Source organism: Cotesia glomerata, linkage group LG1 (genome assembly GCF_020080835.1).
Source record: "Cotesia glomerata isolate CgM1 linkage group LG1, MPM_Cglom_v2.3, whole genome shotgun sequence".
NCBI classification, from domain to species: domain Eukaryota; kingdom Metazoa; phylum Arthropoda; class Insecta; order Hymenoptera; family Braconidae; genus Cotesia; species Cotesia glomerata.
Genome location: NC_058158.1, coordinates 32,379,172 through 32,407,003, shown reverse-complemented (window position 1 = coordinate 32,407,003; position 27,832 = coordinate 32,379,172). Strand labels below are relative to the sequence as shown.

The following is a 27,832-nucleotide window of genomic DNA, read 5'->3' as shown; positions in this document are numbered from 1 at the left end:
TACTTAAATGAAGATTCTTGATGAGTGTAACATCGGGATGAGCTTATATCTTTAGAAACGTCAATAGTTAAAAAAGTACAGTGCAATTCAACAAAAGTCATCATTCAAGAAACCAAAATTTTATTTATTTATAGTTCACAAGTCACGGCAGTCACATAGAGACTGCAAGGCTGCTAGTAATAGTTATTAAATTTTCAAAGTTATAAATAATAACACGGAATAGTGTAAAACAGTAAATTACACCGTGTTAAATTTACACGAGTGAAAATTTCACACGGAGGAAATTTTACACCGACATTTCACACTTACACGGCGGTGTAAAAGTCCCTGGGTCCAACTTTACACCGAAATTTTTTACAGTGTACAAATATAATCACACGTCTTTCATATTGTTGATAAAATATTTCAAGGAAGACATTAATATTTATAAATAAGTAAATGAAAATAATAAAACGTCAAGTTATAGATAGAGTTTAATCATTTCTGGAGTATTGGTTCGGGCCAGTGTCGGTACGGAAATTAAAATCCTACCATTTAAATTTTGAATGTAATTATAGCAATGGAAAGGATCGTTACATCGCACTTGAACGCTCTTCATGAGCCTTCTTTACGACGGCTAGTTTTGAATGTGGATCGGCGACGGGTAGTCCAGTATAGGGTGGCTCACTTGTACCATGAAGCATTAACGTCCATTCCTTTATCCATCCGTGCTGCGGTGTGTCTGAATTGAACCTCACCTGTATCATATTTGATTAAAATCAACATTCTGTTTTTTACAAACTCAATTATTGAAAAAATTTTTTTTCATTTTTTTAAAACCAATAAATATTTTATAGAATAATTAAATAACAGTCAGAGGATTTAGAATCAATCAAACTCTTCATTAAGATGTAATTTTTAACTTCCCACTAAGAAAATTGAAAATTTTCCTCTAAAGGAAAGTTATTGATTTCGGTCCGATTTTTTTTTACTTCGCGATGTTTTTATTGCAGCTGTACTATTTGTACTCAATTGAAGTTTGTATTATTATTGTTATTTTGGTAATTATTTATAAGCTGCTTAATGTGAGACTTTATTACTATAATTTATTGGCATGAAATATCAAAAGTTGCGAAATAAAAAAAAATTCAATTTAATTAACAGTTTCATTGATACTAAATCCTCTGATTGATATTTAATTGTACATCAAGTATATTAATTGTTAATAAATTTTATATAAAAATGTTTCATTACCTCAAGAATCCATGTTCCTTGCGGATATTCTCCCCAAGTGTGTGTGGTCATAAATGGCCACCTAGTGAATCCATCTCGATGGTCATCGTCATTTATTCTTTTACTTAAAATCATTGATCTGCAATAAAATAACATCATTAATAACTTCATCCTTAAAAACATTTAACAGCTCCTGACGCGTAATTAAAAAGATCTAGGCTCGAGTCGGAACCCTATATTTTTTCGAATTAACTCTTATCTTTCAATGATTTTCAAAGTAGCGATGATTTATTTAAAACTCGAACAAATACTAACAATTTTCGAGCTTACTAGTTTGAAGTATGAATGGAGATTGCATGTACTTATACGATTCGACAAAACTGTCTTAACTATAAAGTAATGAAATTTTTCATTTAGATTACTTGACTAACATGTATGATTCGACTGATAAAATTGGCGTTAAACCAAACAGAAAAATTTAAAGAGTCGATGGTGTTTATGGATATTAAAATAGCAAATAAAAGAGTACCATAACATTTATCAAACAATCTGACCCGTAATATTTAATACTCTAGTGGACAAAGCTCAAATGAATTTCATTTACATAATAAAAAATTCTCTGTGTAGAATGACCTTTCGAAATATAGTGTGTTATATGAAACAAATAAACTTTTGAACTTTAAACAACAGAGAAAAATAAAATGAAATTCAAAAGACTTAAACACGTGCACGTAAAAAATAACTTTAAAAAAAAATTCAGGAAACATTATTCATAGTTTCAAAAATTTATTCAGTTTCGCTATTTAAAAACAAAAAAAAACACATTGTCATTTTTAATTTTATTATTTTAAACTAGACAAAGTATAGTGGCATGATGGCCGAGCGGGTTAAGTCATTATCCCGTTAGTTCGCTCGCACATCATGCCGTGAGGCGAGGGTTCGAGCCCCGACGGTTGTTCGAATAGTTCCAACACCAACCGTCGAGGGTCGCTCCGGTAGCCGAACTGTACTGGCATGGGTTTTCTCTGTGGTTTCCCCATCGCCATTATTCCAACAACCGATAGAAAGGGGTGAGGAATAGGGTAAATACAGTACAGAAAGCACAAGTCTGTCCACAGCCGCGTGATAATAATAAAGAGGTGCTGGGGTCCAAACTCGCGGAATGCGACAGCTACCATCTACCCAGCCTTGTAAAAACCAAGAGCGGTATACAAGTAAAAATCGAAATAAATAAATAAAAAAAAAAACTAGACAAAGTAAAAAATTACACATAAAATCTTTAAAAACGGTTTCTCTAAATTTAATTTAATCGTTAAAAAATTTTTATCGAGATTATTGAATTAGGTACAGAGTGAATGTATCAAAGGGATTAATGGAACTAAAAAAAAAAAATGTGACAGAAAAGAAGAGAGGTCTAAGAATCAGAAACCGTGGGATGTAATGTATGGATGGCTTTTGGCAATAAATAATAAAATAAAGTAGATGAGAAATATTACCTGGTTGCCATGGGTGAAGTTAGAAAGAGCTCTAAATCACCCCGTCGAGTAGCATTTACTGTAATTACTGCCTGTACATGTTCAAGATAGTTGACAGCCGATTCAGTGCCAGCACACGCGTCTGTTTTTATTTTCAGCAGAATTGAATTATCTTGCGTCACTTTCCTGTATCAACAAATAATTTTTCAGAGTTAGCAAAAATTTATTCAGTAAAAAATTTCTGATTGTTATCTTGAAAAATTTCAAGGATTAAAAATTATTATAAAATTCAATCTTAAAAAATTATTTCCACCCAAGTATTCAATTTTTTATGACAAAAAATTGATAATATTTTAAATTTCTAAATTCAGTCGCCCGTTTTATACGTAAGAAATAAAAGCTGTCGTGACTTGAAATACTGAAAATTCACTAATATTAATTATTAATTAAGTGATGTAATGTTCAGATTTATAAACAGACTGTGTCATTCTCAGTAGTGGAATTGTGGCGACATATTGATCGCAGTAAAACCCTTACATACTGAATTAACCACATTTTTGGGTTAATTTTACAAGATCACGCCATCGTTAATATTTAAATTATCGTCCTTGGTCTAATTGTTAAACTTTTCTAATCTAATATAATATAATATAGTGTAACTTGTTTGAAATTATTAATTATTCAACTATTTATTCTCTCGGTGTTTGTATATAATTTTCCATTCACTGAATTCAAACTGTTCATGTAACACTAATTAATTTTTTCACAAAAGTAAAAATATTCCATGGTATGAAATAACATGAGAAAAATCTTTTTAATTAATTAAACTACACATCGATTTTAGTGTAACAGATTTTTACAAAAGCGCGGAAAAATAAAATGAGCGAAACTCAATGTTCTTCTACCAATTAAATCGCGAATATTATTCCCGAAATAGAAATAGAATATTTAACGAGTGTCAATAACATTGGAAAAGTGAGTGACGTATAGCGTTGACGTCAAGAGAACCCATCTAGCCAAGGTTGGTGTAGTAATGTCGCTATAAAAACGTCTGATGGGATGAGGAGACGAGCAGGGAGTAAAAGGGTGTAAATTAGTAGAAAAACTTTACTGGTGATAAATGATCCTCGTTCAATGATACATGCATATAACACGTCTCTTGTGAATTCATCAGAGGTTAAAAGTGTCCTATAATTTAACGAGACTGCTGGACTACCTTTATATTTACTTTGATAAACTATTAATACACATCTGAAAGACTCAAAAAACAACGATAATCCCTTGATGATACTGACCCTCCTAAATACGCTCTTGGGAGATGAAATATTAGGTGTTACAAAAATTATTTATAACTGATACGGCAGACTAAAATATCTCCGTCAATCATATTGTTTATTGCGGCGTCAGTATAATACATCCATGTTATGTGTACGCGACATTAATTTAAGCTTTATACGTATATATTGTTAATCCATTTCATCATTTTCTACTATCATCAATCAAACTCGTGCATTATATTAATTGAATTAAATTAAATTGACAATCATTTTAGATTGCAAACATGATGATTGACGTCACTCTTCATTGTATGAAAACGTTTTATTTATCTGATTTTTAATTCTTTGAATTTGTAATATAAATCATAAATGAGGTATGACGAATGGAATGCAAAGTTTAAATTCTCACGTAGAAGTACAAAATATGTAGATATTTATTTTCATAATTTTGTTTAAATGGCGGGTTTTAATTGATTTGCCAAAGTTATTTTTTTAGATTTATATCATGAAAGCTGAAAAATTTTTAGTTGAAAAATTTATGCCAGAGGTGGAAAGTTTTTTCATATTTTTGTTTGTCTGCTTTACTTGGAAATCAGATAAAGTAAAAAACTCTTAAAAAAGTGACAGATTGGTGTTTTTAGTCAGTGTAAATATAAGGGTGCTAATGGCTAACATAGAACCAGGAATAAACAAGAGAAACTAACATGAAGATACGTTTAGTTTTTGTTTTTATTTACCGTAAGAGTATAGAGTGAAGAAAAATGGTTCAGGGAGAAATCATGGGTCGTGAAATTTTAAATAAATAAAGTTTTATGGATTTTTCATCTATTTTTAGTAAGCAAATTTTAAAAATGTTCGATGTAAAAATTGAAAATTGTCAAAATAAATTTTTAAAAAATTAATCCAAGCTTATTAAATTAAAAAAAATTAAATTTTCTTTCTCTCTCGGTACAAGAAAATAATTTCAACACTCAATACAATAATAATAAAATCGCAATGGATTCATTGATTTTTTCAATTATTTCTTGACAAAAATAAAACTCTCACGAGAATATTCCACTAGAATCTACCTGTCCCGATAACTATAAATTGGACTTTTATATCCTCTCATATCGCGAACTTTTAATTAAAAATCCTTTATAACCGTCTCTCCTGTATTATAAAACGCTTTTAACTATAGAATTAATAATGTACAGGTTAATTAATTTGTCAAGTTCTCCACCGTACTGACAACCAACTCATATCATAATATTTTATTGATCTATTTGTCCATAGTACAAGGAAACGTTGACAAAGGATGTTTATGAAAAATGTTATTCTATTATCTTATATTACTATACCTATCGCCAAGTTTATTGCAGCGTTGTTAAATTTGTATATATGTTCATTTTTAAGTATTCCTAAACTTTAATTACAAATAAAAGTTTTAAATTAAAACTTGAGTACTCATCATTCCCGTCTCGAATATGTTACTGCTGTACAAAATATTTTACGACGATACAGTTAAGGGTTAATAAAATATTTAATTCCTCAACAATAAAATAAGTAACAAGAATGTCATAATAAATTAAAAAAAAATACTCACAAATTAGTCAAAACAGATCCAGCTTGACAATGATATCGTGGAGGAACTGTCTGCCATTTTTTAGCCAAAGCAACCATAGCGCCGGCATCGAGGACGCCGTAACCGAATAAATGATTAAATTCGAGCCCCACACCGTTCATAGTCCAGTGAAATCGGCCTTTTGCATCGAAAAGAGAGTTCCTTTTAGATGTTAACACCGTCAGGTGCTGAATATCTCTCCATGTGAGCGTAGGACTGAAATTAAATAATAATTTGCATAATTATATAGATACTCCTTCTATTACTAGCCCGAAATTCCTTCAACAGAGAGCTTTTATTTAAAAACTTAACGATCTCGTTGAAAGGAAATGAAACTTTTTATATGCATACATTTTATTGATAAACGCATTGAACGATACTGTAAAAGCGTATTCGTTGCCGGTAAAAGAACTAATTATACTATTACTATGCAAATGCTGTATACTCACTTTGCTTCAAGTGCCAACGCGAATACCCCAGCAGCTTCTGGCGCAGCTGCTGACGTCCCGCTATGAGTTGTTGTGCATTTTCCATAAAGATCTGTCGTCGCCTGTAATGTTTTTAAATATCTCCATTATTACTATCATTCACTGGTTTTTTATTTTGTATTTTCAATATTTGCATTCATAAATGTAGTAATATTTTTTAGTAATTTTTTAAACAGCTATTTATGTTTTTATTTGTGATTTTATTTTCCAATGATTTAATAGATCAATAAAAATTGAAATAGACTTTCCGAAGAATAAATTATTGTTTTTAAATATTTTTTCACGACTGAAGTATTTTAAATAATTTAATTAGTTTTTCACATCTTCATTCGTCTGTTAATTGTCACGATTTTTAGTAAAATTAAATTTTCCATTTACATTTAGTGAAACAAAATATCATTAGGCAGACCGATAAAGACGTGAAAAACTAACTTAGTTATAAAAATGATTCTTTCTGTCATTTTATAAAAAAATAATTAGTAAAATTATTTGACTATTTAATTAAAAAATTCACGTTTCTTTAATTAGAAAGTAGTCTGGATTATTTGTTAAGTAACTGGATTTTATATAAAATGATATTTAATATATTTCTTGTTCCTACTAAACTACTGCAGTTTTTTAAAATAGAAAGAATAAACAAATTTAATTAAGTTAAAATTCAGTAGAAACTGAATGTAAATATTTTTTTCATTTTAACAGTTACTTTGAAACTTGAATTTAAATATCGCAAGTTATTAATTATTTGCTTAAATAAAATTTATAATTTATGATTCGTTAGTTATATTGAACTAAACGCACACTTACGCACTCAGAAAGGTATACAGAACCACTCAATTTAACTTGTTAAAGTAATTATACTGAAATTTGTGAAAATATATAAAAATCAGCATTTATCTAAGCTCATTTCGTCCCCTCTGTCCCTAAACTAAAAGTAATAATAAATTTATAAGAAGGCTTGAGTTTTCATCCTTTGTTTGTAATAAAAAAGATTTCGACTAAAGAATAATAAAATGAACATTTTATAAAATCCATATATAAACCTTATCAAAGTAAATAAAATATCTACTTGATAAAAAAAATAATACAAAATATTTTTCTTATATATTTCTTAATAGATACTTAAAAACTAATATTTTAAAGTTTTTCATCTACAATGTTCTGAAAACTGAATACGTTTTCAAATATAATATTTCGGTGTACATAAAATTAATAAACTGTTTATTTTGCTCTATGCTATAAATTTAAAGTATATATGCTCCGTTGAATATAATATCTTGCAAAAATAATGTATTATAAATTTATAAATAATCTCAAAAACGTAAAACGTGTAGTCGCGAATTTTCCTCCCTACATTCATTATTATTCATACGAAAATTACATTTTCAGTCACGTCATGGTATTACTGTCTTCTTGTTAACCGTCGTTCCAATTTATGTTTCGCACGAAGCCGTTCAATACTCTGAATGTGAGAGAGCAGGATACATCGGTCCTTTCAATGTCAACATATCTGTTGGTGAGTCTCACTATAATTATGATTATCACTATAACTATAACTTTGAGGACAATAACAACACGAAATTAAATTTGATCCATAAATCTGATACGCTAATACATTAAAACATCTATTTGACATGGTTCGATCAATTGATAAGTTTATTTCAAAGCACTCTAAAATTTGAATTACTCAAAAAACAGCCTGTGAAAAAATTTTCTTATATGGCTTAATATACCCGTATATTATTTTTTGATCAAAAGTAGTATTAAAAATTTCTGAAAGTGCATGATTGCTTAATTATTTTCTTGCAAGAGAGTTAAGATCTAAAATTAAAATCATGCTTTCGATTTTCATAAATCAAATTCATTTTCAATAAAACATGTGAATTGACGTATAAACTTTTTAGAAAAAAAAAATGAAAAATAATTTTAATAAATTTGTCATAATTTATTTTTCACATTTGTATCGGAATAATTGATTGATTCAATTATTTAAATTCATAAATTAATTAAATTACTTTTTCATTACAAGAGAATTATTTTCAAACATCACGAATTGTATGTACAAAATTATACAATTATAGAAATCAATTTAAATTATGCAAAATATCCATCAAACAGTTTATCGAATGTTCTCTTGTAAATGTCATAAATTTAATATTGAAATAACATCACTCAACGAGCCATCAAAAGCTTCGAAAGGGCTAATTCAATATAAACCACACGAAAAAGCACTCAGCAAATATAATCTCAGCTGTTAGGATAATTAAAATAGAACAAACATATTTACCACTCCAGTATTCGGATCCTTAGCGCCATTGCTGAATGTCGATGCGAGTGTACTCGAGCAGCTCTCATCATAATGAGCATTTTGGCCAACGTTTATTGCACTATTAATACTAACTGTCCACATGCTCGCCGCATAACCATCGCAATTGCAATCATCTTCTTCACCTCCGTCACCTGAAGCCCACACATAAATATTTCCTAATCCTCGCCGACCCTAAAAAAATATTACAATAGTTAAATAAATATTTATTTTTTCCCTTGACATTTATTTATTTATTTATTCATTTATGTTCTATAAAATTCCACTTGTCATCTTTTTTTATTGACCATTTTTTGAGGATGCATTTTAATCAAAAATTTTATTTGCTGAAGTACTAAAACAACAGACATTTTCGCGTTAGCAGTAAAAGCAAAAAAGCTAAAATTCATTGTGTTTAATCGAGTTAAATATTTGCTCAAAAGCTAGAAATTCTCAACTCAAAATTCACTGCCGTGTAATTAAACTTTTTTTATAGAGTTGAGCTTTTTTATAGAACTAAACTGTTTACTTGATATCATACTTCATTAACTCCACGGACGATGGCTCGCATAGTTGCATTTCTCGGGCCATCGACTGTTTTTCCGTCGTCAGTGGGTCCCCAAGAGGCGCTGTAAATATCAATAAGATCCGGTTCATGACCCATGCTATTTGCTTCGATCAAATCGGTCATGTACGGCTGGTCGAGCATACGAATTCCAGCAACTTTTGAATCGTACGCTACCCCGACTCCGCAAACTCCATTGTCACGTGCTGCAGCCACTTCTCCAGCACATCTCGTTCCGTGGCTGAAATATATTAAGTTTCTTTTGTTAATATAATTTTATACTTCTTCCAGCTTTTCGCAAACTTTGGTGTCGATAATGGATTCATTAGAGTGGTTAACAATAAATAAAAGTTCACTCTAAAAGAAGAAACAGTTACTTTTACGGTCATACCATTATTATTATTTTTATTGTTTGAGATTTATTAAAATCATAACTTGAGTTTTATCGAGTTTCTTTTAAATTATTATATATTCTTATAAAACAAATTTATTTACCTATTGAACCAATCATCTGTGTATCTAGGATATGGATAAGGATCATTGCTACTAAAGTCATACGATGCTTCCGCATTCTGAAACAAAAATAAACAGTTATTAATTTTTTTTTTTATAATTTAGAATGATTTTAAAATATTTTGTCAAGTAAGTAAAAGTCAAAAATAACTATCAAATAATAATAGAGTGATTAAATAGTTATTATTTAATTTTGTTTAAAATCGAGATAATTTTTTTGTTAAAAACAGTTTACATAGAAAAAATGAGTTGCATTGTTAACATAGAATAAATTTTAACTGACGCTGATTAGATTTATTTTTATCAAAAGTATTTCATAACATTTAAATGATTTGTTTTTATTTGGATTATTGACAATCAAATTAATTTTTATTTACTTTCTATCAAAATATTTAAATGAATTATCATTCATCTACAAAAAAATAAAAATAATTTAAAAAATATTTATATGCCGAAATTTTATAATTTTCATGAATAAAATGTGCTCTTACAAAATAAGACTCAGCTTCTTTATTAAGAAAAATTAAAAAAGAAACGAACTTTCATAGATTTTTTTAAATGTTTAACTTAAAAAATTGTAAACTTAAGCTGGTACCTCATTCTTGATTAATTACCGTACTTTACTCATCTTTAAACGTAATTGAGGTAATTCTCGAAATGAAAAATGGCTCAAATTTAATTATGATCTAATTAGGATTATACAGGTACTAATAACGTTACCAGAAGACACATTAATCTCTTAATTATTACATATATATAGTATATACAGATTATTGTATTGTGATATAATAGCATGAAATTATACATAAATACATATCTATTAATTATCTATTAATAGACATCAACATATTAATAGTAAAATTATTTTTTTTTGTTGCTATTAATTTAGTACACTATTAGCCATATTACGCACTCTTAAAATATCGATTGTTTTATAACCAAAATAAAACAATATTTAATTTCGAAATTATTTTTATATTATCTCTTCGAAATAACTTGGATCGAATTTCGTGTGAATCCCTACGGGATGTCCTACGTTATGAAACACTCTGAAGTCTTGAAAACAAAGTCTTTTATTCCAAATCCCTTTATGATACTCCTGTGATCCGTGAGATAAGGTATCTTTATTTTAATCCAATTTTTAATACGATGTTATACCATTCGATTTCACAATCACATTTTTTGAATTAAACAAAACTTTACTTATTATTCAAAATTTTACTCACAAGGGAAATATAAATTATATTGAATTAAAGATAGGAAGAACTAATAAAAGAGAGTTTCAAAGCGTTATCTGAGTTACTCTGACTTACTATAAACACGCGGGGATGTAACTTTAAAAATCAAAAATTTCTAAAAAAATTAAAAATCGAATCAACTCTTTGGCCTCAAAACCTTGTAGGTGCAAATGCAATAAAAATTGAATTGGTAAGTATTATAATTTTAATCAGTTCAACGAAACAAGTTTTGTTTAAATCTGTCTATCAAAAATGATGTTCTACAGAAAAAATTAAAGCAAAAGTAGTTGTTTAGATTTGGAGATTTAATTTTTCAGCCATTAAAAAACGAAAAAGTTTGGAAAATCCAAAAGTGCACGACTCATAATGCTCATTTAATTATGAAATATAAAAAAAAAAAAAAAAAAAAACTTAAGTCGTTCAAAATTAATTGCCAAAAAAACAGCTGTAGTAGGAAGGTACTGCACAAGCGCCCCTGGTGGAATAAAATGTACATAATATCTATAGATATAGATATATCACCATCCATGTTAATTTTACATGGATATATATAGATATACAGTCTTGTAGTTTTCGTTTTTTATTAACTGTAATTAAACGACACTGAATTAATTAACCATTCGCATTCAGTGACCTACAATCGTCGATTAGAACTTAAAAAAAAAAATTTAACTCAAATAATTGATTTTTTCACAAGTTACAGTGTTTCCGGGGTTTCATACATGACGGACAGGAAAATTTTTTGACCTATTTTGATGTTTTTTTCCGTTTCTATTGCAGTAAATCAATTTTTAGAAAGTATGGAATTAATCTCCATTAAATTATCTCGACAATAGTATGCAAAATATCTTGATTCCGTGAACTAACAAGGCTATAATACTAAAAATAGTTGCTAAAATGAGGTGAAAAAAATTTTTCGATCGTAAAGCACTCTCTGATGCTTCGCATCATGAGTCGTGCAATACATGTTCTCCAACGAAAAAAATAATATGCTACTCTACAAATTGATAACTAAAAATTTTGAATAAAAATTTTATTGACTTCGAAATTAAAAAATACATTTTCTATAACTTTCTAAATTATATTCATGAATCTGTCGCAACAAACAATAAAATGAAAAAAAAAAAAATTAGTTTAAAGTGTTTCTTTGTCTTGAATCAAGCTGAAAAATTCTTAAACGCAGTAAAAGATTACTTTTTTGGATTAAGAATTTTTTAAAATAATAAAAACCTTCAAAATAATTTTACTCCCTAATGTAACAAAATCAAATTATAATGAATCAAATCAATTTTTTTTTATCAGTGTATATTTCATAAAAGCCAACAGATAAATTTTACTAACTAAACTTTTATCATATACCCTATATATTTTTTTATAACATCAGTCCAGCGAAGTAGGATGTATGAAAAAATAAATAATTGCTGAATCACATCACTTTTAATAGCCCCAAAAGGATGTTATTGCTTTGGCCATACAATGAATTTACCAAACAAGATAACAGCCATTATAGTGTACTTTTTTTAACGAATTGACTGTAGGGGTGTGCGAGTAATTCGAACTTACGAATTATTCGTTCCGAATCGAATATTAATATTTGATTCGAAATTCGAATCGAATAATTCGAATTTTCGAATTATTCGAAATTCGACGAATAATTCGAAAAGTTTCGAACAATTCGAAAATTTTCGAATAATTCCCGAATAGTTCGAAAAATTCGCGAATCATCGAAATATTACTGGATCTTCTATTGTTTCCAATTTGAATTCCATTAGATCGTGTATAAAAATATTATATTTATAAATTTATTTATTCACTAGCTGTTAACTGCCCGCTCCACTGAGCACTTTATAGAATTGTATTTTTAGATCTAGACACGAAATTCAATTGGAGTATTGTTTTGACTTGCACAGATTTCAATTTCCATCGGATTGGCCTGTACCTTTTAACCATGTAATTATTCTAACTAATATTCATTGTAACGTTTAATATGCAATTACTGTAACATTCCCGTGGCTTTCTTTCAAAAATGAATAGTAATTGACATGAAGAAAAAAATTTAAAATGAGCATTGAAAGTTTCAGTTGAAGTAATTGCAGGTCTCATAAGTGAAGTTGAAATTTGCCTAGCTTAAAGTGCGACGAATTTTCTGTTAATACAAATTTTTTCCGTGACATCTATTTTATATAAAAAACTAGAAAATCGAGCGCGCTTTTGCCAACATGTTTATTATCGACAATTGAATTTATCAATATTTTTTACAAATTGTATTTCTTAATTATTGACATTTTTTATGATATAAGCTCATTTTGAAGTTAAGCTCATCGGAACCGTTCATTTGAGTACGCACATGAATTTTTCCATACATTTTATATATATGATATTTCTCATATTTGTGAAATATATAAAATTCATGTGGGTGTTCAACTGAAAGGTCTTGATAAGTGTAACTCTAGGATGAGCTTATATCGTTAAAAATATCATCAATGGACAAAATACAACGTCATTTCTTAATTATTGACATTTATCAAGATATAAAATCATCGAGAGCTTTTATTTGGATACCCACATGAATTTTTTATTTATTTTATATATTTCACAATTATGAGAAATATCATATGTATAAAATCTATGGAAAAATTTGTGTGGGTATTCAAAGGATGTGAATTTTTTATTTATTTTATATATTTCACAATTATGAGAAATATCATATGTATAAAATCTATGAAAAAATTTGTATTAACAGAAAATTCGTCGCACTTTAAGCTAGGCAGATTTCAACTTCACTTATGAGACCTGCAATTACTTTAACTGAAACTTTCAATGCTCATTTTAAATTTTTTTCATCGTGTCAATTACTATTCATTTTTTAAAGAAAGCTACGGGAATGTTACAGTGATTGCATATTAAACGTTACAATGAATATTAGCTAGAATAATTACATGGTTAAAAGGTACAGGCCAATCTGATGGAATTTGAAATCTGTGCGTCAAAACAATACTTCAATTAAATTTCATGTCTAAATCTAAAAATACAATTCTATAAAGTGCTCAGTGGAGCGGGCAGTTAACAGCTAGTGAATAAATAAATTTATAAATATAATATTTTTATACACGATGTAATGAAATTCAAATTGGAAACAATAGAAGATCCAGTAATATTTCGATGATTCGCGAATTTTTCGAACCATCCCGAGTCGAAATTTAGAGCCTATATAGAACCCTTTAGTCCGAAATAGATCCGACTGAGAGCCCTGTAGTCCCATAGCTCCGATTTTGAACCTACAGATCCGAACATTTACCGAAAGGTCCGATTATGAACCCTCAAGTCCGTCAACATTAGCCTCTTCATAAATTTTCATTAACTACAATTAAATTATTCATGACATAAAAAATTAAAAATTAAAAATTAAAAAGTAAAATAATATGAACTAACCCATGTACACAGAAAGAAAAATTTCTTGACTGGAGAACAAAATTCTTGGCTCAAGAAAATTTTCGGGTGCCTGAAGGAAGGCCGAAGTAAAAATTTTTCTTGAAATTCTATTCTTGGTGGAAGTCATTTGTTCTTAATTCAAATTATCATAAATACTTGTTACAATAAGTTTTTGTATTTGATCAAGATTTTTAGATACTTTAGGGAAGCAGCGCCACTTACTTCAGCTGAGAAAAAAATTTTCTCACCTTGAGAAAATTTTTCTCTTGAATATTTGATACCCATTTTATATTATTTTAGCGTGCAATTATACATATTAAATGAAAACAAATGATGAAATATTATTTGATCTTCCCATTTGACATGTTAATCAATAAAAATGTAAATGAAAGTTTACTTCTATCTTTATATTTTCATTTTTTGGAGTAAGAGAGAAATTTTCTCAAGACTAGAAAATTTACTTCTATCAAGAACTAAATTTTTTGAAGTAAGAGGCCGAATTTTCTTAAAACAAGAAGATTTTCTTGACTTAAATAAATTTTCTTGGATCAAGATACGTATTTCTTAAAGCAAGACAATGAATTTTGTTGGAATAAGTGAAATTTCTTGTGTTAAAAAAAATTTTTTTTTTCGCTTAAGAAAATAATTAGGAAGAAAAATATTTTCTTGGCTCAAGTGAACCTTTTTTTCTGTGTAGGAGTCCCTAGAGTTGAACGACGGGGCCAAGCTTGCGCCAAGACTGAACAACTCAGTCTCGGCCGTTCCTTTGGTGAACCAGACTTGAACCAAGACTGGCTCATCTAGCTCTGGTTATTTAATGGTGTGCTAGGCTTGGGTCAAGACTGGATAACTTAGTCTTGGCCATTCAATGGAAAATCTAAAGTTAATTAATCATTAAGTAAGAGAAGGGGGAAGGGGCAAAACGGACCTATTAAGACAAAAATGTTGAAATCCTTAATGTTTTTCTCTGATTTTACGTTTTTTTTAGTCCTTTGCCAAGTATTTGACATTAATTTGTTCTGTTTATTGAAAATAAAAAATTGAAAATGTGGGGCAAAATGGGCCACCTTCAGAAAATATTATCATATGAGTTTTTCAACTTGTCTTACTTTTTTGGCCTTTTACTGAGTTTATGGTATTAATTTTTTTTGTGTCTATCGAAATTAAAAAATTGAGAAAAGTGAGAAATCTCAAAAAAATAAAAAAAAAATTTTTTTCAAATGTGGTTCTTTTGGAATAACTTTTAAACGGATTTACCGATCGATTCTAAAAACTAATCAGCTCTTAATCAAAAAACTACGTTGATCGCAACCAACCCGGTCAAAATCAGTTGATTCGTTAGTTAGTTATCGTTGTCGAAAGAAAACCAAAAAAAGTATTTTTTCGGAATTACTTCGAAATTCCTAGTTCGATCAATTTAAACTGAAAGATTCTTTGTGGGGCTTCAAAAACTACGTCGAATGCCGCCAACCGTGTAGAAATCGGTTCATTCATTCAAAAGTTATTGCAATTTAAAAATTCAAAAAATAGTGTTTTATTAAACTTCTATCAGATTTTTGAGCTGGGAGAACTCAAAATGACACGAAAATTATATTTATTAAAAATTGATTTTTCTATCAATTATTTAATTAAAATTTCCATCAATAATTAAAAAATTAAATTTATTAACTAAAAAAATTTTTCTTCTTGATGGACCTACTTAAACATGGAAACAGGCTCTAGTTTGAGCCCCTAAGTCCGAAATAGATCCGATTTTAGAAGGTTCTAAATGGGCTCTAAATTTCGACTCGGGTATTCGGGAATTATTCGAAAATTTTCTGATACTGACTGATTGACTGATTTATTAGGAATCGTGCAGGCTATTGCCATGATAAAGCATTTTTTCAAAATAAAAATCCATAAATGTCCAATTATATTCTTTGGCTATTTTATAACTTATGACATATAGAATACTTCTTTGTCTTCGATTAATTGAGACGTACATGTAGAGGTGTGTCATTCAGTTTTATGCGGTTTTTAGGCTAGATTACGAGTCTATATTTGAATGAATATGATTCAAACCTTTATTTGCGTTTGTGGTAGTTTCTAGCTTCGAATCAGAATAAAGTGAACAAAGATTCGAATCATACCGCAGTGTTGAATTTTAAAAAATTCTATTAACTGGTTTACTCTTTTCTAAAAGACACGATGTTTAAATAACAAAAAGTTTTTTAACGAAGTCTCTTTTATTTATTTATAATAAAATAAAAAAAGAACCTCATTGAAAACTTGGAGAGAACGGAATACATTTTCCTCAATGCAGAAGAACAACGCGTGAACATGAATATGAATAGATCATTCAGGGTTGTGCAGTGTGAATATACTATGCTAGGAGAATAAAAATTACGAGATAAAATTTTCATTGTTATAAGGTCAAGAGTACCATGACTCATAGCTAATAGAATTAAATAGAGAAGGTATTAACTTTGATATTGCAATGCCTACACATAACAACATTGGCTGTAATCATCCTGGAAGTAAATGGTAATTTTCGTTATCCCCGCATTTATACTTATATGCGCGGATATGCCTGGACTTTTACTTGTATTGGTATTAAGCGAGAATTGTATTGAAAAAATACAAAGACGTAGGGTTTTAGTTTTAGCTTGAATGTAATATAAATATTAATATTATGAAAATTATTATATCAGATAAATGTAATTTTTAATACCAAAATTTAACGCCCACTATTGTTATAATCTTTATCTAAAAAGGATGCTATAATATTCAGTGACGTCAATGTATACGCGGTATTAATTTAAATATATATTATTTGAATCATTATACACAGTTGAGCAATTATTGATTAAATGACTAAAATAAAGGTATTCGAGTACTTACGTAATTATACTTTATATCCGGGTGCATATAATCGACACCTGAAACAATTTTTATTTTTTATTTATAATTTTTAAGGAAAATAATTTTTAAAAGAATTACAAGTCACATTAGTGAATTAAAAAATTTTGAGCTTCAAAATTTGAGATCATTTTCAACGAAAATTAATCATAATAATACTGGCTTATATGTGTTGGATATTAAAAAGAAATTATAAGAAAAAAGATGACGTATTTGACGTGTGACGGATGTGTAATATTAACTGTTTGGCTATTAATAATAATTGTGCAATTTAGCTATGTATGTAGCACTGTGTTCGGTAATTCATATTAATACATAATTTAATTAATGTAGTATCACTTGTTGAGTTTTAAAAAAGTTTGCAAAGTTAATAAAAAATTAGCAGTAACATAACACATTTGAAACTTGTGTTTCTCGTTCAAACTTTTTCAAAATTCTATATAATTACGGTAAAAAATAGAAAAATTGGTTTTGAAATTTTTTATGTTTATGGATTTATTTTTATAAGAACTTTCAATTATACCAATTTTTCTTAAAATTATAACTTAAATTAATTAAAAAATATTATTTACTGTAAAATCATAATCAACATTTTGATTAAAATAGCAATTTACCTCATTTTCAAAAAATTAACATTGATTCATTTCCCCACACTCTAATATCATTAAAATTTCAATCTCCTCAATTAATAAAACAAACGACGTTTCTAAACTTTAAAACATTAATTTCAGAATAAATTTCTGAGATAACTAAATTAAATTCACTAAAAAGTTCAAAAATCCTTCAAAGTTGTGAATTTCTTTCTCTTTGAATGGGAACCTGATTTGATTACAAAAAAAAAAAAAATGGAAATAACAACCGAAGTTTCAGCGTATCTAAATTTCAACATTCACTAGTATAGGTCAAGGTTATCTTTTTTGATAAGTTTTTCCACATAGCCCCATTTGTCATGAACGTGAAAAGAAACCTAATCTCAAGTTTTCTGATCACGTAAAGCCATAAAGAAAGTTGCTTCTAAAAATGGAGGGCAAGTTTACTAATGAGCCCTTTCGGTTTCTTATAGTATTAGTTCTTGGTAGTCGCAGGGTATTGTTAGTTTATAACAACGGTAATAATAATAAATAATCTGTAATTGATGACTCACCATCGTCCATAATGGCAGTCGTAACATTTTTTCCCGTAACACCCTGAGCCCAGGCTGCTTCTACGTTAAGGTCGAGTCTCGGTTTTCCCCCATTTTGTCCAGTATTTTTAAGATACCACTGGTATTGAAAGTATGGATCCGTTGGATCCTGACTTGCCTGCTCTTTAATTAATTTTCTATCGTATGATGGCACGAGATTATCGACACTTAAGGGACGATATCCCCGCTTTACACGCTTGAAACCCATCTGCTGTACTGCCGTGTGTACCTAGAGATTAATCGATTATATTTTATTATCATTATCATTATTTATCACATTGAAGATAAAAAATTTTTATAATCTACCTATTACACAAAAGAAAAAATTAATAACTTAAATTAATATCAATGGCGCTTTGATTTACTAGGTCAGACATCGAGTTTTTCAGATTTAATATATTGAAAATTTCCAAAAATTGAAAAATTATTGATTTCTGTCTAATTTTTTCTAAAAAAAAAAAAAAAAAATTGTTCTTTTATGAGATCTGAAGAAAAGATTTTTATATTTTATTTTAGAAAATTTTTTCCACCTCAGATTTATAAAATAAAAAATTGAAAAATTATAATAAATTTTTTTTTTTCATTTCCATATATAGTTATATATAACCAAATCAACCTATCTATGGCAAGATTTGAAAATTGGCCGTATATGGACTTTGAAAATTTCTTCACGAGAATCGTATAGATGTCAATCTGATGATACCTTAACAAATATGAAAATCCTTTAGTTTATGTTCAGTTGATAAGGATTTGAAAAGTTACGAAGAAAAAATGGTAAAATTATACAGAAAACTTGTTACTGAAACTACCTGGCAATTTAGAATAATCCTGGTTTATTCGACTTTTATGAAAAAAGTATCACCTCATGTCACTATTTCCAGTCTTATCTTTTATTTCAGTAATTTTTAATAATTATTGTAATATTCTCTCTGATATTCTGAAATTTATTTTAACTTTGAAACCTTACGGTAGCGTTTTTCAACGACAAAATTTACATAACTTGCTAAAGCATATATACTTTACATTACTTTTTCTTTATTTTCCATTAACTTTACTTAAATGCTTGATTGAAAAAAGAAAAAAGACAGCTTTTTTAAATCAACAGAGAAATATTATTCCAAGTACTTATACAATCAAGCTTCACTTATCTATATTTTTGTTTTGATTTCTGTAGTAATAAAGTTATAACTTATAACTTAATGAATAACGGTTAATGTGGAAAGTAAATTGACTGTATTTATTCAATGCGCAAGACAGCAGTGATATTTATGAAAAGCTTACAAGTTTAATGTAATTTACTCTTTACTTGAAAACTTTGTAATATCGACGTTTGTCATTTGATTCAATCAAATAATGTTTGAGACGGTTCATTTTGTATGACGTCTTAAGGTATCTTGTGACGTCTTTCATTGTCTCATATGACGTCATGTGTTGTAGTACCTTGGGAAAAATATATGAGTGATAAATAATCCAAAAAAGTTTCGATTAAATTCTTTGTATTACAAGCACATTTTTCGTATGAGTTCAATATCTTGTGACGTCATACGATGCCCTAATGTCTTGGAACATCTGACAACTGTTGACGTCATATGTTGCCATACCCAGAGAAATAAGTTGAGACATTGTCTGCGAAAATCTCACATCAACTCATAGTTTCAAATTTTTATAATTGTGAAATATTTGTTGAATGTTAATAAATGTACTTCTTTTTCAAAAAAATGTTTATTGAAAGTTAAAAAATAGTTGACAATATTTAATAAAACATTAAATTGTTTCCAAATAAATAAATTTACTGACAGTTAATAAATTCTTCTACCAGTGTAACTCGTTTAAAAATAAAATGCATGCATTAATCTGATAAATTTTGTTGTAAATCGATTATTATTATGTTCTATTAATAACAGGTACTAAAGAGTTAGTAACAAACTTTCTTATCAATTTTTCTTTCTCGCAATAACTAAATTCTATCGTAATATCAACAGACACAAATAAAATTAGTGGTATTTCAATAGAACCGTCCACAAAAAAGTTTTCGAAACTAGATTATAAAGTTGTGAAGAAAAAAAAACTACTTACCAAGGGATCTATCTTAAGTCGTCTTGTGTGAGGCACAGACCTCTTAGTTCTTGCATGTGGCAGAGCAGTATGAACAAAATGATATTCCGTCTGGCTTCCCAAGACCTTTAGCAAAAAAAAATTAATAACTTAAATTTCAATTTGAATACAATCATTGAATAATTTTATCCGAAAATAAACGATAATAATAACCAAATAAATTTTTTAGATTTAAATCACACAACAATAGAGCATCCAAAAAAAGTATAGAATGTTTTTCTAGACTCTAGACGGATGAAAAAGTATCAATAAATGTTTTCTCTACAAGGTATTTTATATAAAACTTCCAATTCCACTACATTTATCATAGCTCGCATGTATCGCTATTGATTTTACTCACGAGCTTTTTTTTTCTCTCCTACGCAGCACAATCTAATCACTAAGAAAATGTACTTGAAAATTACTTCCACACAATAAATAAATAATAAAATTCATTTCCGTTTTAATAAAAAAAAATTAATAAATATCAGATACATCTCAATTTTTTTTTCAATTAATTAAAATCAAATAAATTTATCTCCTATAATTAAAATTAATTACATTACCAAGTAAATGTCATCGTACAATTCCATTACATAAGTCGAAGTAATTAGCGCACTGACTTATACGAATCTGTTCTATTAATTAAAATAATAATTCAATTTCTGATTAAAAAAAAAAAAAAAAGCATATTTCTTCAAACTAGCTGAGTAAATTTATGTGTCGGCATAAATTTTAAATAAATGTGAGGTATAATATTAACTGATATACTGTTTTTTTTTTAATCAATAGAAAAAAATCTAGACGGAATGAAACAAATGTAATAATATAAATATGTAGACATAGAACATGTAAGCATTCAGAAAAAAATCTACTGTGTATTTTGCCATGATAATAAAAGGTCATCTATAATACTTTTTGCATTTCTTTAAGCCGGATTTAATTTTTTGCTATTTAGTACATGAAATATATAATGCAGAAAGATTATTCATTCATAAATCTGAAGCTTCAATTTCTTTTTTTTTTTATTTATTAAACTTTGTGACGGAAGAACACGAGTCAGAGCTACAAAGCTTCTTCAAACAAATTTCTCAACAAATTATAAATCGATAAATATATTCATGAAAGTTTACTTGAGGACAATTAACTATGCAAAATTAAAAATTAGCAAACTCAGGTTACTGACCTTACCAGACACGTATTTTGAGATACTAGGTATTAAGAGACTGACCCGCATGTATGCAGATATCAACCTGATACTTTGGACGATTGAGTATTAAGTTATATGACGCGACGCAACTTAACTCTAAACTTTTCAGTAAAGCTCAACTTTCCTATTAATCAATACAATCTTATGATACTAATTTCCAATTATTCATTAAACAAATTGTTAGTTTCACAGTTAATTTATTACTCCTCCAAACTACTCAACATTTATATATTTTGATTTTTAAAATAAAAAAATATAGAACATTTTGTTTATTGCATCCTTCAATTTTTCAGGAAATAAAAAAACAGTGATAACACTTTATGCTTCATGAGAAGTAAGAATATCGGTATGAATATTGTATAAAGATTTTAAAAATAGTAGTCACTACTTGGACGTAAAAATACGCCTTTATTGAGCGTTCATCAAATATTCACATCGAACTTTATGATCGTTTCATAAGCTCAAGCTTTTTATGCAAAAACCCCTCAGGAATTCAGCATGAATTTTCTTCATATATACAATAATAATAAAACTCTGATAGAACAACATTTTCATTCACATACTAAAAATAGTTTAAATATTCAAGAAGTTTATCTACTCAAATTTATCTCTTTTGTGTGACAAATAATTTTTTTAAGTCCAAAATATAACCTTAACCAGAAAAACAGGAAAAAATTTTCAAATCTTTTTTATTTGAAAAAATTTAATACCTTTTGAAATAATTTTAACATTGTTTTGTGCACTCAAAGGCTGAAAAGAAGTCAGGTTTTTTATTTCAATCTTTGAAAGGTGAAACATTTAACTTTATTTGAATGTACTTCTAAGCGTAAAAAAATTCTTTTGAAATGCTGAGATCCTTTGATATATTACTAAACCATAAAATAAAATAAAATCCATATAATTTTATTATAAAAAACTGATTTAAATGTCGTAAAATCAATTGAAAATTATTTAGATTATTTTTGAATCAATGAATTTATGTTTACTAGTCACCTAACCAATCTTATCAATTTGTCAGCTTAAATATTTATCTTCTTGAACTGATTACTCGATTTCACTCAACCGCAAATCAGTATACTGAATTATCTCCAATTCCGCGAATAATTATTTGCGCTTGCTAAATATTTCCTTTGGGAAATAACACATTGATTCGATAAAAATTTGATGTTTCTCATGAAAAAATTACTATTTTATTTTTCCAATTGTTTTCTTCCATTTAATGTTTTAATCCCTTGTCATCGAATTAATTTAAGAATTTTAATTGCTCCCTGCAAATGAAGCCACAATAACCGCTGCCGTTTATTTCAGTATTAAAACGAATTATTTATTCCATTTATAAAACGATTTCATAAAAAAAAAAAAATAAAAATAATAATGATCATAATAAAGTTATATCCAAGTAATAACCGATAATTGAAGTTTGCGAAAATTACATAGATAATTTTTCCTTCATAATAACCAATTAATTATAGCAATCGAGAGGAAATTTTCCAGCGAATGCAGATTGCCATCAATAAATACAGTTTAGGATGGACTAAAAGCTGATATAACCATTAATTTCTGCAGCTCGACAAATTTACTACCCAAATTTATCTATACACTGAAAATTTTACAGTGATTTACCGCCTAAGTTTGCTTTAAACTAAATCTTTGCAGAAATAAGCTATTAATACGTGTTATCAATGATTTATAATAAACTTGATCATGTTAACTTATCCTCGTCATTTATACATTCCAACGAATAACATATTAGCTTTAATTAATGACAATTATTCATTTTTTCGCTTATTAAATAACAATATCATTTTATTCAAAATCAATTTTTATTTTTATTTATCAATTTTATCAAGATACATTCATATGAACTAACTCATTTCATTCAAATAATTTCTTCAGATTATATTGATGGTTTCAAATTATTTTTCATATAACCTGCATTGAAAATGTGAGTTTCAATGCCTGTTGAGCCAACCGAAACTAGACAATTTCAGACCAATGCGACTGTGCCGGGCAGGTATTAATTATTTCTTCCCGGCGGACAGAAAATGACGATTTTCTGTCCGCGAGGTGAAGTTGCAGCTTTATTTTCAATCCTATCAATTGTTTGTTTATTTTATACCTTTATAATTGTCATTCTAACCGTTAACTGTACTGACATATTATAATTCTGTTACTAAGCATAAATAAGAATGATAAAAGAAAACTTGTCAATTTACGAATAATGTTTGGTAAAAAATAAACTATTAGTTTCTATTTTATTATAAATTTCATAATAAAATGGTATTTTCGCTGTTCATCTGAAACTATCTAGTTCTGGTTGGCTTCAGACATTGAAACTAGCATTTTTAATGCAACTTATATGAAAAATATAATGTGTGACGCGGGATGAAACACGATTTCAGACCAAGTGATGCCAGCCCTCGCTTCGCTCGGGCAGGCAACTTCACTGGTCTGAAATCGTTTTATTTCATCCCTAGTCACACAATATACTATTTAGCTTCATCTGAAGAAAATCATACCCTAGAAAACTATATGATAGGTTTAACCCGAAAGGGTGGTGTTATTTTTACCTTGTTGTTTGCATCAAATCCTACGCTTTCATAACTTTCGATTACGAGAGTGTATTTTTGTTCCTTTACTATTACTCATAACCGTTTAATTTTCTACTTCTAACTCCTACTCACTGTCTGTGAAAAAATTTTCATATTCGTATTAGGCTTTTCATGATAACGAAAAAGTTATTCATCCCAATGCGTCGATTGTTTTATTCTTGAAATGTGTTAAAAAAAAAAAAAAAAAAGATTGGTTAAGTCGATCAAACTAAAAATCAATGACAGATAAGCTCTCAAAAAAAGTAAAAAAATGATTCTTATTTTAAAACTCAACATCTCAAACTTAATTCTCTTGTAAGGAGATGATTTAGCAACCACCGTCGGGTATTTTCAACACTACCTAGGACCATAAAATTATATGTAGGTATGTCAAGTCTCAAAAAAAAGTTTTTTTAGTTCAAGATTTCTCTTTTTAAATAATGTTTATTTTTTCATCAGTGTAACAATATACCACTCTCAAAAATCAATTAATAAATGAATACTCCTGATTCTTGACTTCTACTAAAAATTTATAATTTTTGGAATTTATTACTATGATTATTTTCTTAAATGTACTTCCGAAATGTGCATGGATGCTGGTCTATTGACCTACTTTTATTTACTTCAACAACCACTTAATCTTAAATAAACAATGTTTCAGCTATTGATTTGTTTTTAAATACTAGTGGTAAATATTGCACGTTAAAAACACAATAAATATTATATTTTGATATTTTTTTTTCGTACAGCGAAAAGATTTTTCAAGTTATTAAGAACAAGTTATAGAAAATCATATTTCTGTTATCAAAATTGGCTCTTGGGGTTTTGGGATTCACCCTCATAATGTCTAAATGGAATTTTTCCATATAACGGATCATTTTTTATTATCATGAAAACAATTCTTTGGTTATATCATTATTTATTTCTTTAGTTTATATTTGTGGAAAAATTTATTCTGATCAAATAGAAAAAAAAGTAAACCCAGAATACAAGATGATCGTTTTAAAAGAGTTATTTATTCGATATTTATTATCGATTGGTTTTACTTCTATAATTTATTATTGATTAAATTCCAAAAAGAATAAAAAAGAAATCTAGTAACTTCAACAAAGCGAATATTTTATCCCACGCTTTGAAAAAAAAAAATATTCCCAAGCTGTGAACATTAATGTTATTATTATGACTTATGTGTAGACAATTATTCATCCAAACTTTGATAACTTAATAAATACATAATGAAACTATCATTCAAATTGATATGTATTTAGAGTTTAATTAAGCTAATAAATTACATTTCCACCACAATATGTAATGATATTATTATCATTATTCATTATTAATAGAATCGATTTATTAAACTCGGACAATAATAAACTATAATTATTATTTTACAAAAATTACATGACATCAAACATTGTAATGTATATTAACATAAACTTGTTTTGTTATGATGATAAAAATGTTTTACGTCTCAGAAGCTGGTAAAGTTTTAATTAAAAATGAAGTAAAACTTTACAAATTGTGAATGTAAATGAAAAAATCTAAACACTGTTTATGTTAATACTATAATAAAATTGTTTATATTCATTGCGTGATAGTCCAGTAAATTGCCAGAGATGCTAAAGAGAAAAAGTATTTTAAGTGGAGTGGTGAGCAAAGATATAAGCTAAAATTGGTATCGAGCTCATGACATTTTATCAAGTAATTTTCTCTAAGTATTTCTGGTTTTGATATCATAAAATAAACTACTCGAGATTATCTGGATAAATTACCTGCTATTACGCTTAGCTTAGAATAGTTGTCTATGGTCAATGCCAAACATTCTTAGAATGAAAAGAAGTAAAATGCTCTTTAAGATAATGCTCATAGTTCGAATATGTTCAAGCTAAACATTACTTGGATTGCTTTTAAACAACAATCTAAGCTGAATAATATCGATTCATATTTCTAAGTGACTTTAATAATTATTTATAAATTTTGTTACTTTCTGAAATTTTTACAATTTAAAAAAAAACGAATTCTTTAAATATTTTTTAACTTACTAATAATTGAAATTTATTACAAAATTTTTAAATTAAAAAAAAATAAAAACATTGTCACTCATAATTATAAACGACTTCAAAAAAATTTATTTGAATTTTATACTATAAAAATCGAGGCTTTGAAAATTTAATCATGTCTAAAACAATAAAGTTATGTGATTCTTGGAATATAAATGAAATTGCATAATATCTTCAATACAAAAAGAATGTAAATGAGAAACACCTCCAATTGACAGCTTTTAGAGAAAAATAAAAGAAACCAATACTTATTTCCAATGATTATACTTTTTTCCAATAAAAAATAAAGGAAACATTTTATTCCATGAATTGTTTAGAATTCTAAACATCCAGTTAAATTTATTGAATATTTTCATTTGCTTAAACTAATATACAAAACTTTTATTTAAAAAGAAACGAATTTAATTAAAAACTTTTCTTATTCTGTATACAATAGAAAGTGACTATGTTTATAACAGCTGTGTTTGTCCAAACCGTAACTACGGAAACTCTTTCACTTCATACACAACATATGCACCGTAGATACATTAATTACACTAATAAAAAGACAAATATGAAAGATTAATAATAGTTTATAAATAAATGAGAAGTAAAAAAACTTACCGGACCAAAATTAACAAATCCATTTCGCTGAGCAACTTGATCAGCTAGATGTCTAACAAGAGGTTGTTTCATCTTTACCAAAAATGCATTTGTGAATACCTCTGGCTTAGCATTTACTGTTTGGAAACCAAAAACCACCAAACCAAAAATCGTTATTAAATTGAAGTAATTAAATAACTGATTGTATTTTTTATTACTGTAAACGCGCATTTTACAATTAGGATGATACTCATTTAAATAAAAACAAGACGAGTTAGAATGTTGATTAAAAAACGGTCTCGAATTATCTAGCTTTGTTTCTCTTCTCTGAGAATCAATAAAGTTGTTATTAATTGTTGTTGATGAATGATACGGAGCAAGGTCAGTGGTAACACAAGTGTCATCGTGGATCGCGTCAAAATAGACGCGTGTTTTCTTCATGCTCGTTCGAATCTGACTGCTAGTGTGCCTTGGCTCCTCTGACAGTCGGTAACAAGCTTGCCAACCCTCTGCTCACGTTTTGTACGAGTGTATGTATATGTATAGGGATGTGTGAGTGATATGTACCCGTGCTGGTGGTTAAACTTGCGCGGTGTATGGTATTGGCAATGCAGGTACGACAAATCCGGCATCACACACCTCTGAACACTACCACCATTGTAACTATTTCGCACTATGTATTTTGTACTACGACTACAGTTTTGACAACGACCACCCCCTACGGCTAAGTTCTACTGTACCTAGGGGTCTAGTCCGACTAGAATCGAGTCCTTCTACTTGTTCGCGCGCAACATCTACAGGAAAACCGATTCCGTGACGTCATACGCCATATTGATTCGGCGTGGAGAGAACGTTTTGTATTGTAGTGGTGAGAGAGAGTGATAGTTCCTTTTAGTTTTAACGCGCCAGCGCAATAATTGTGATTATTAATATTCATTTTTAAATTTAATATTTATGAATTCACACTTTTATTTCTGTTTCCTTTTTTTTTGAGTTGTCTATTAATATAAATCTTTAAAAATTTATTCATTAAAAAATTATTGTTTTATTGTAATTATAAGTTGTAAAAGTAATGCAATAAATTATTTAAACTTTTGTAACTTTATTAT

General features: G+C 28.1%; 2 protein-coding genes across 3 annotated transcripts in view; one reads left to right on the top strand and one right to left on the bottom strand.

Annotated features, from left to right (window-relative positions):
• Positions 1-27,832, top strand: part of LOC123265979 — a 172,222-nt gene that overhangs the window by 81,488 nt on the left and 62,902 nt on the right. The window contains exon 1 of one of the 2 annotated variants that reach the window (XM_044730003.1): positions 7,442-7,568. The exons of the other annotated variant lie outside the window; for it this stretch is intronic. The gene's annotated coding sequence lies outside the window, so the exon portion shown is untranslated. Of the gene's footprint in view, positions 1-7,441; positions 7,569-27,832 lie in introns of those variants that run through there. 2 annotated transcript variants of the gene reach the window in all.
• Positions 42-27,484, bottom strand: LOC123266032 (neuroendocrine convertase 2). Its single transcript, XM_044730062.1, has 12 exons — positions 26,745-27,484; positions 20,263-20,367; positions 18,148-18,415; positions 16,986-17,023; positions 9,418-9,494; positions 8,899-9,163; positions 8,340-8,552; positions 6,017-6,117; positions 5,550-5,783; positions 2,709-2,873; positions 1,234-1,351; positions 42-737 (listed from the first exon to the last, which is right to left on the bottom strand). Exons 1-12 carry the CDS (start codon positions 27,162-27,164, stop codon positions 573-575), a joined length of 2,169 nt encoding a protein of 722 aa, XP_044585997.1. The 5' UTR covers positions 27,165-27,484; the 3' UTR covers positions 42-572.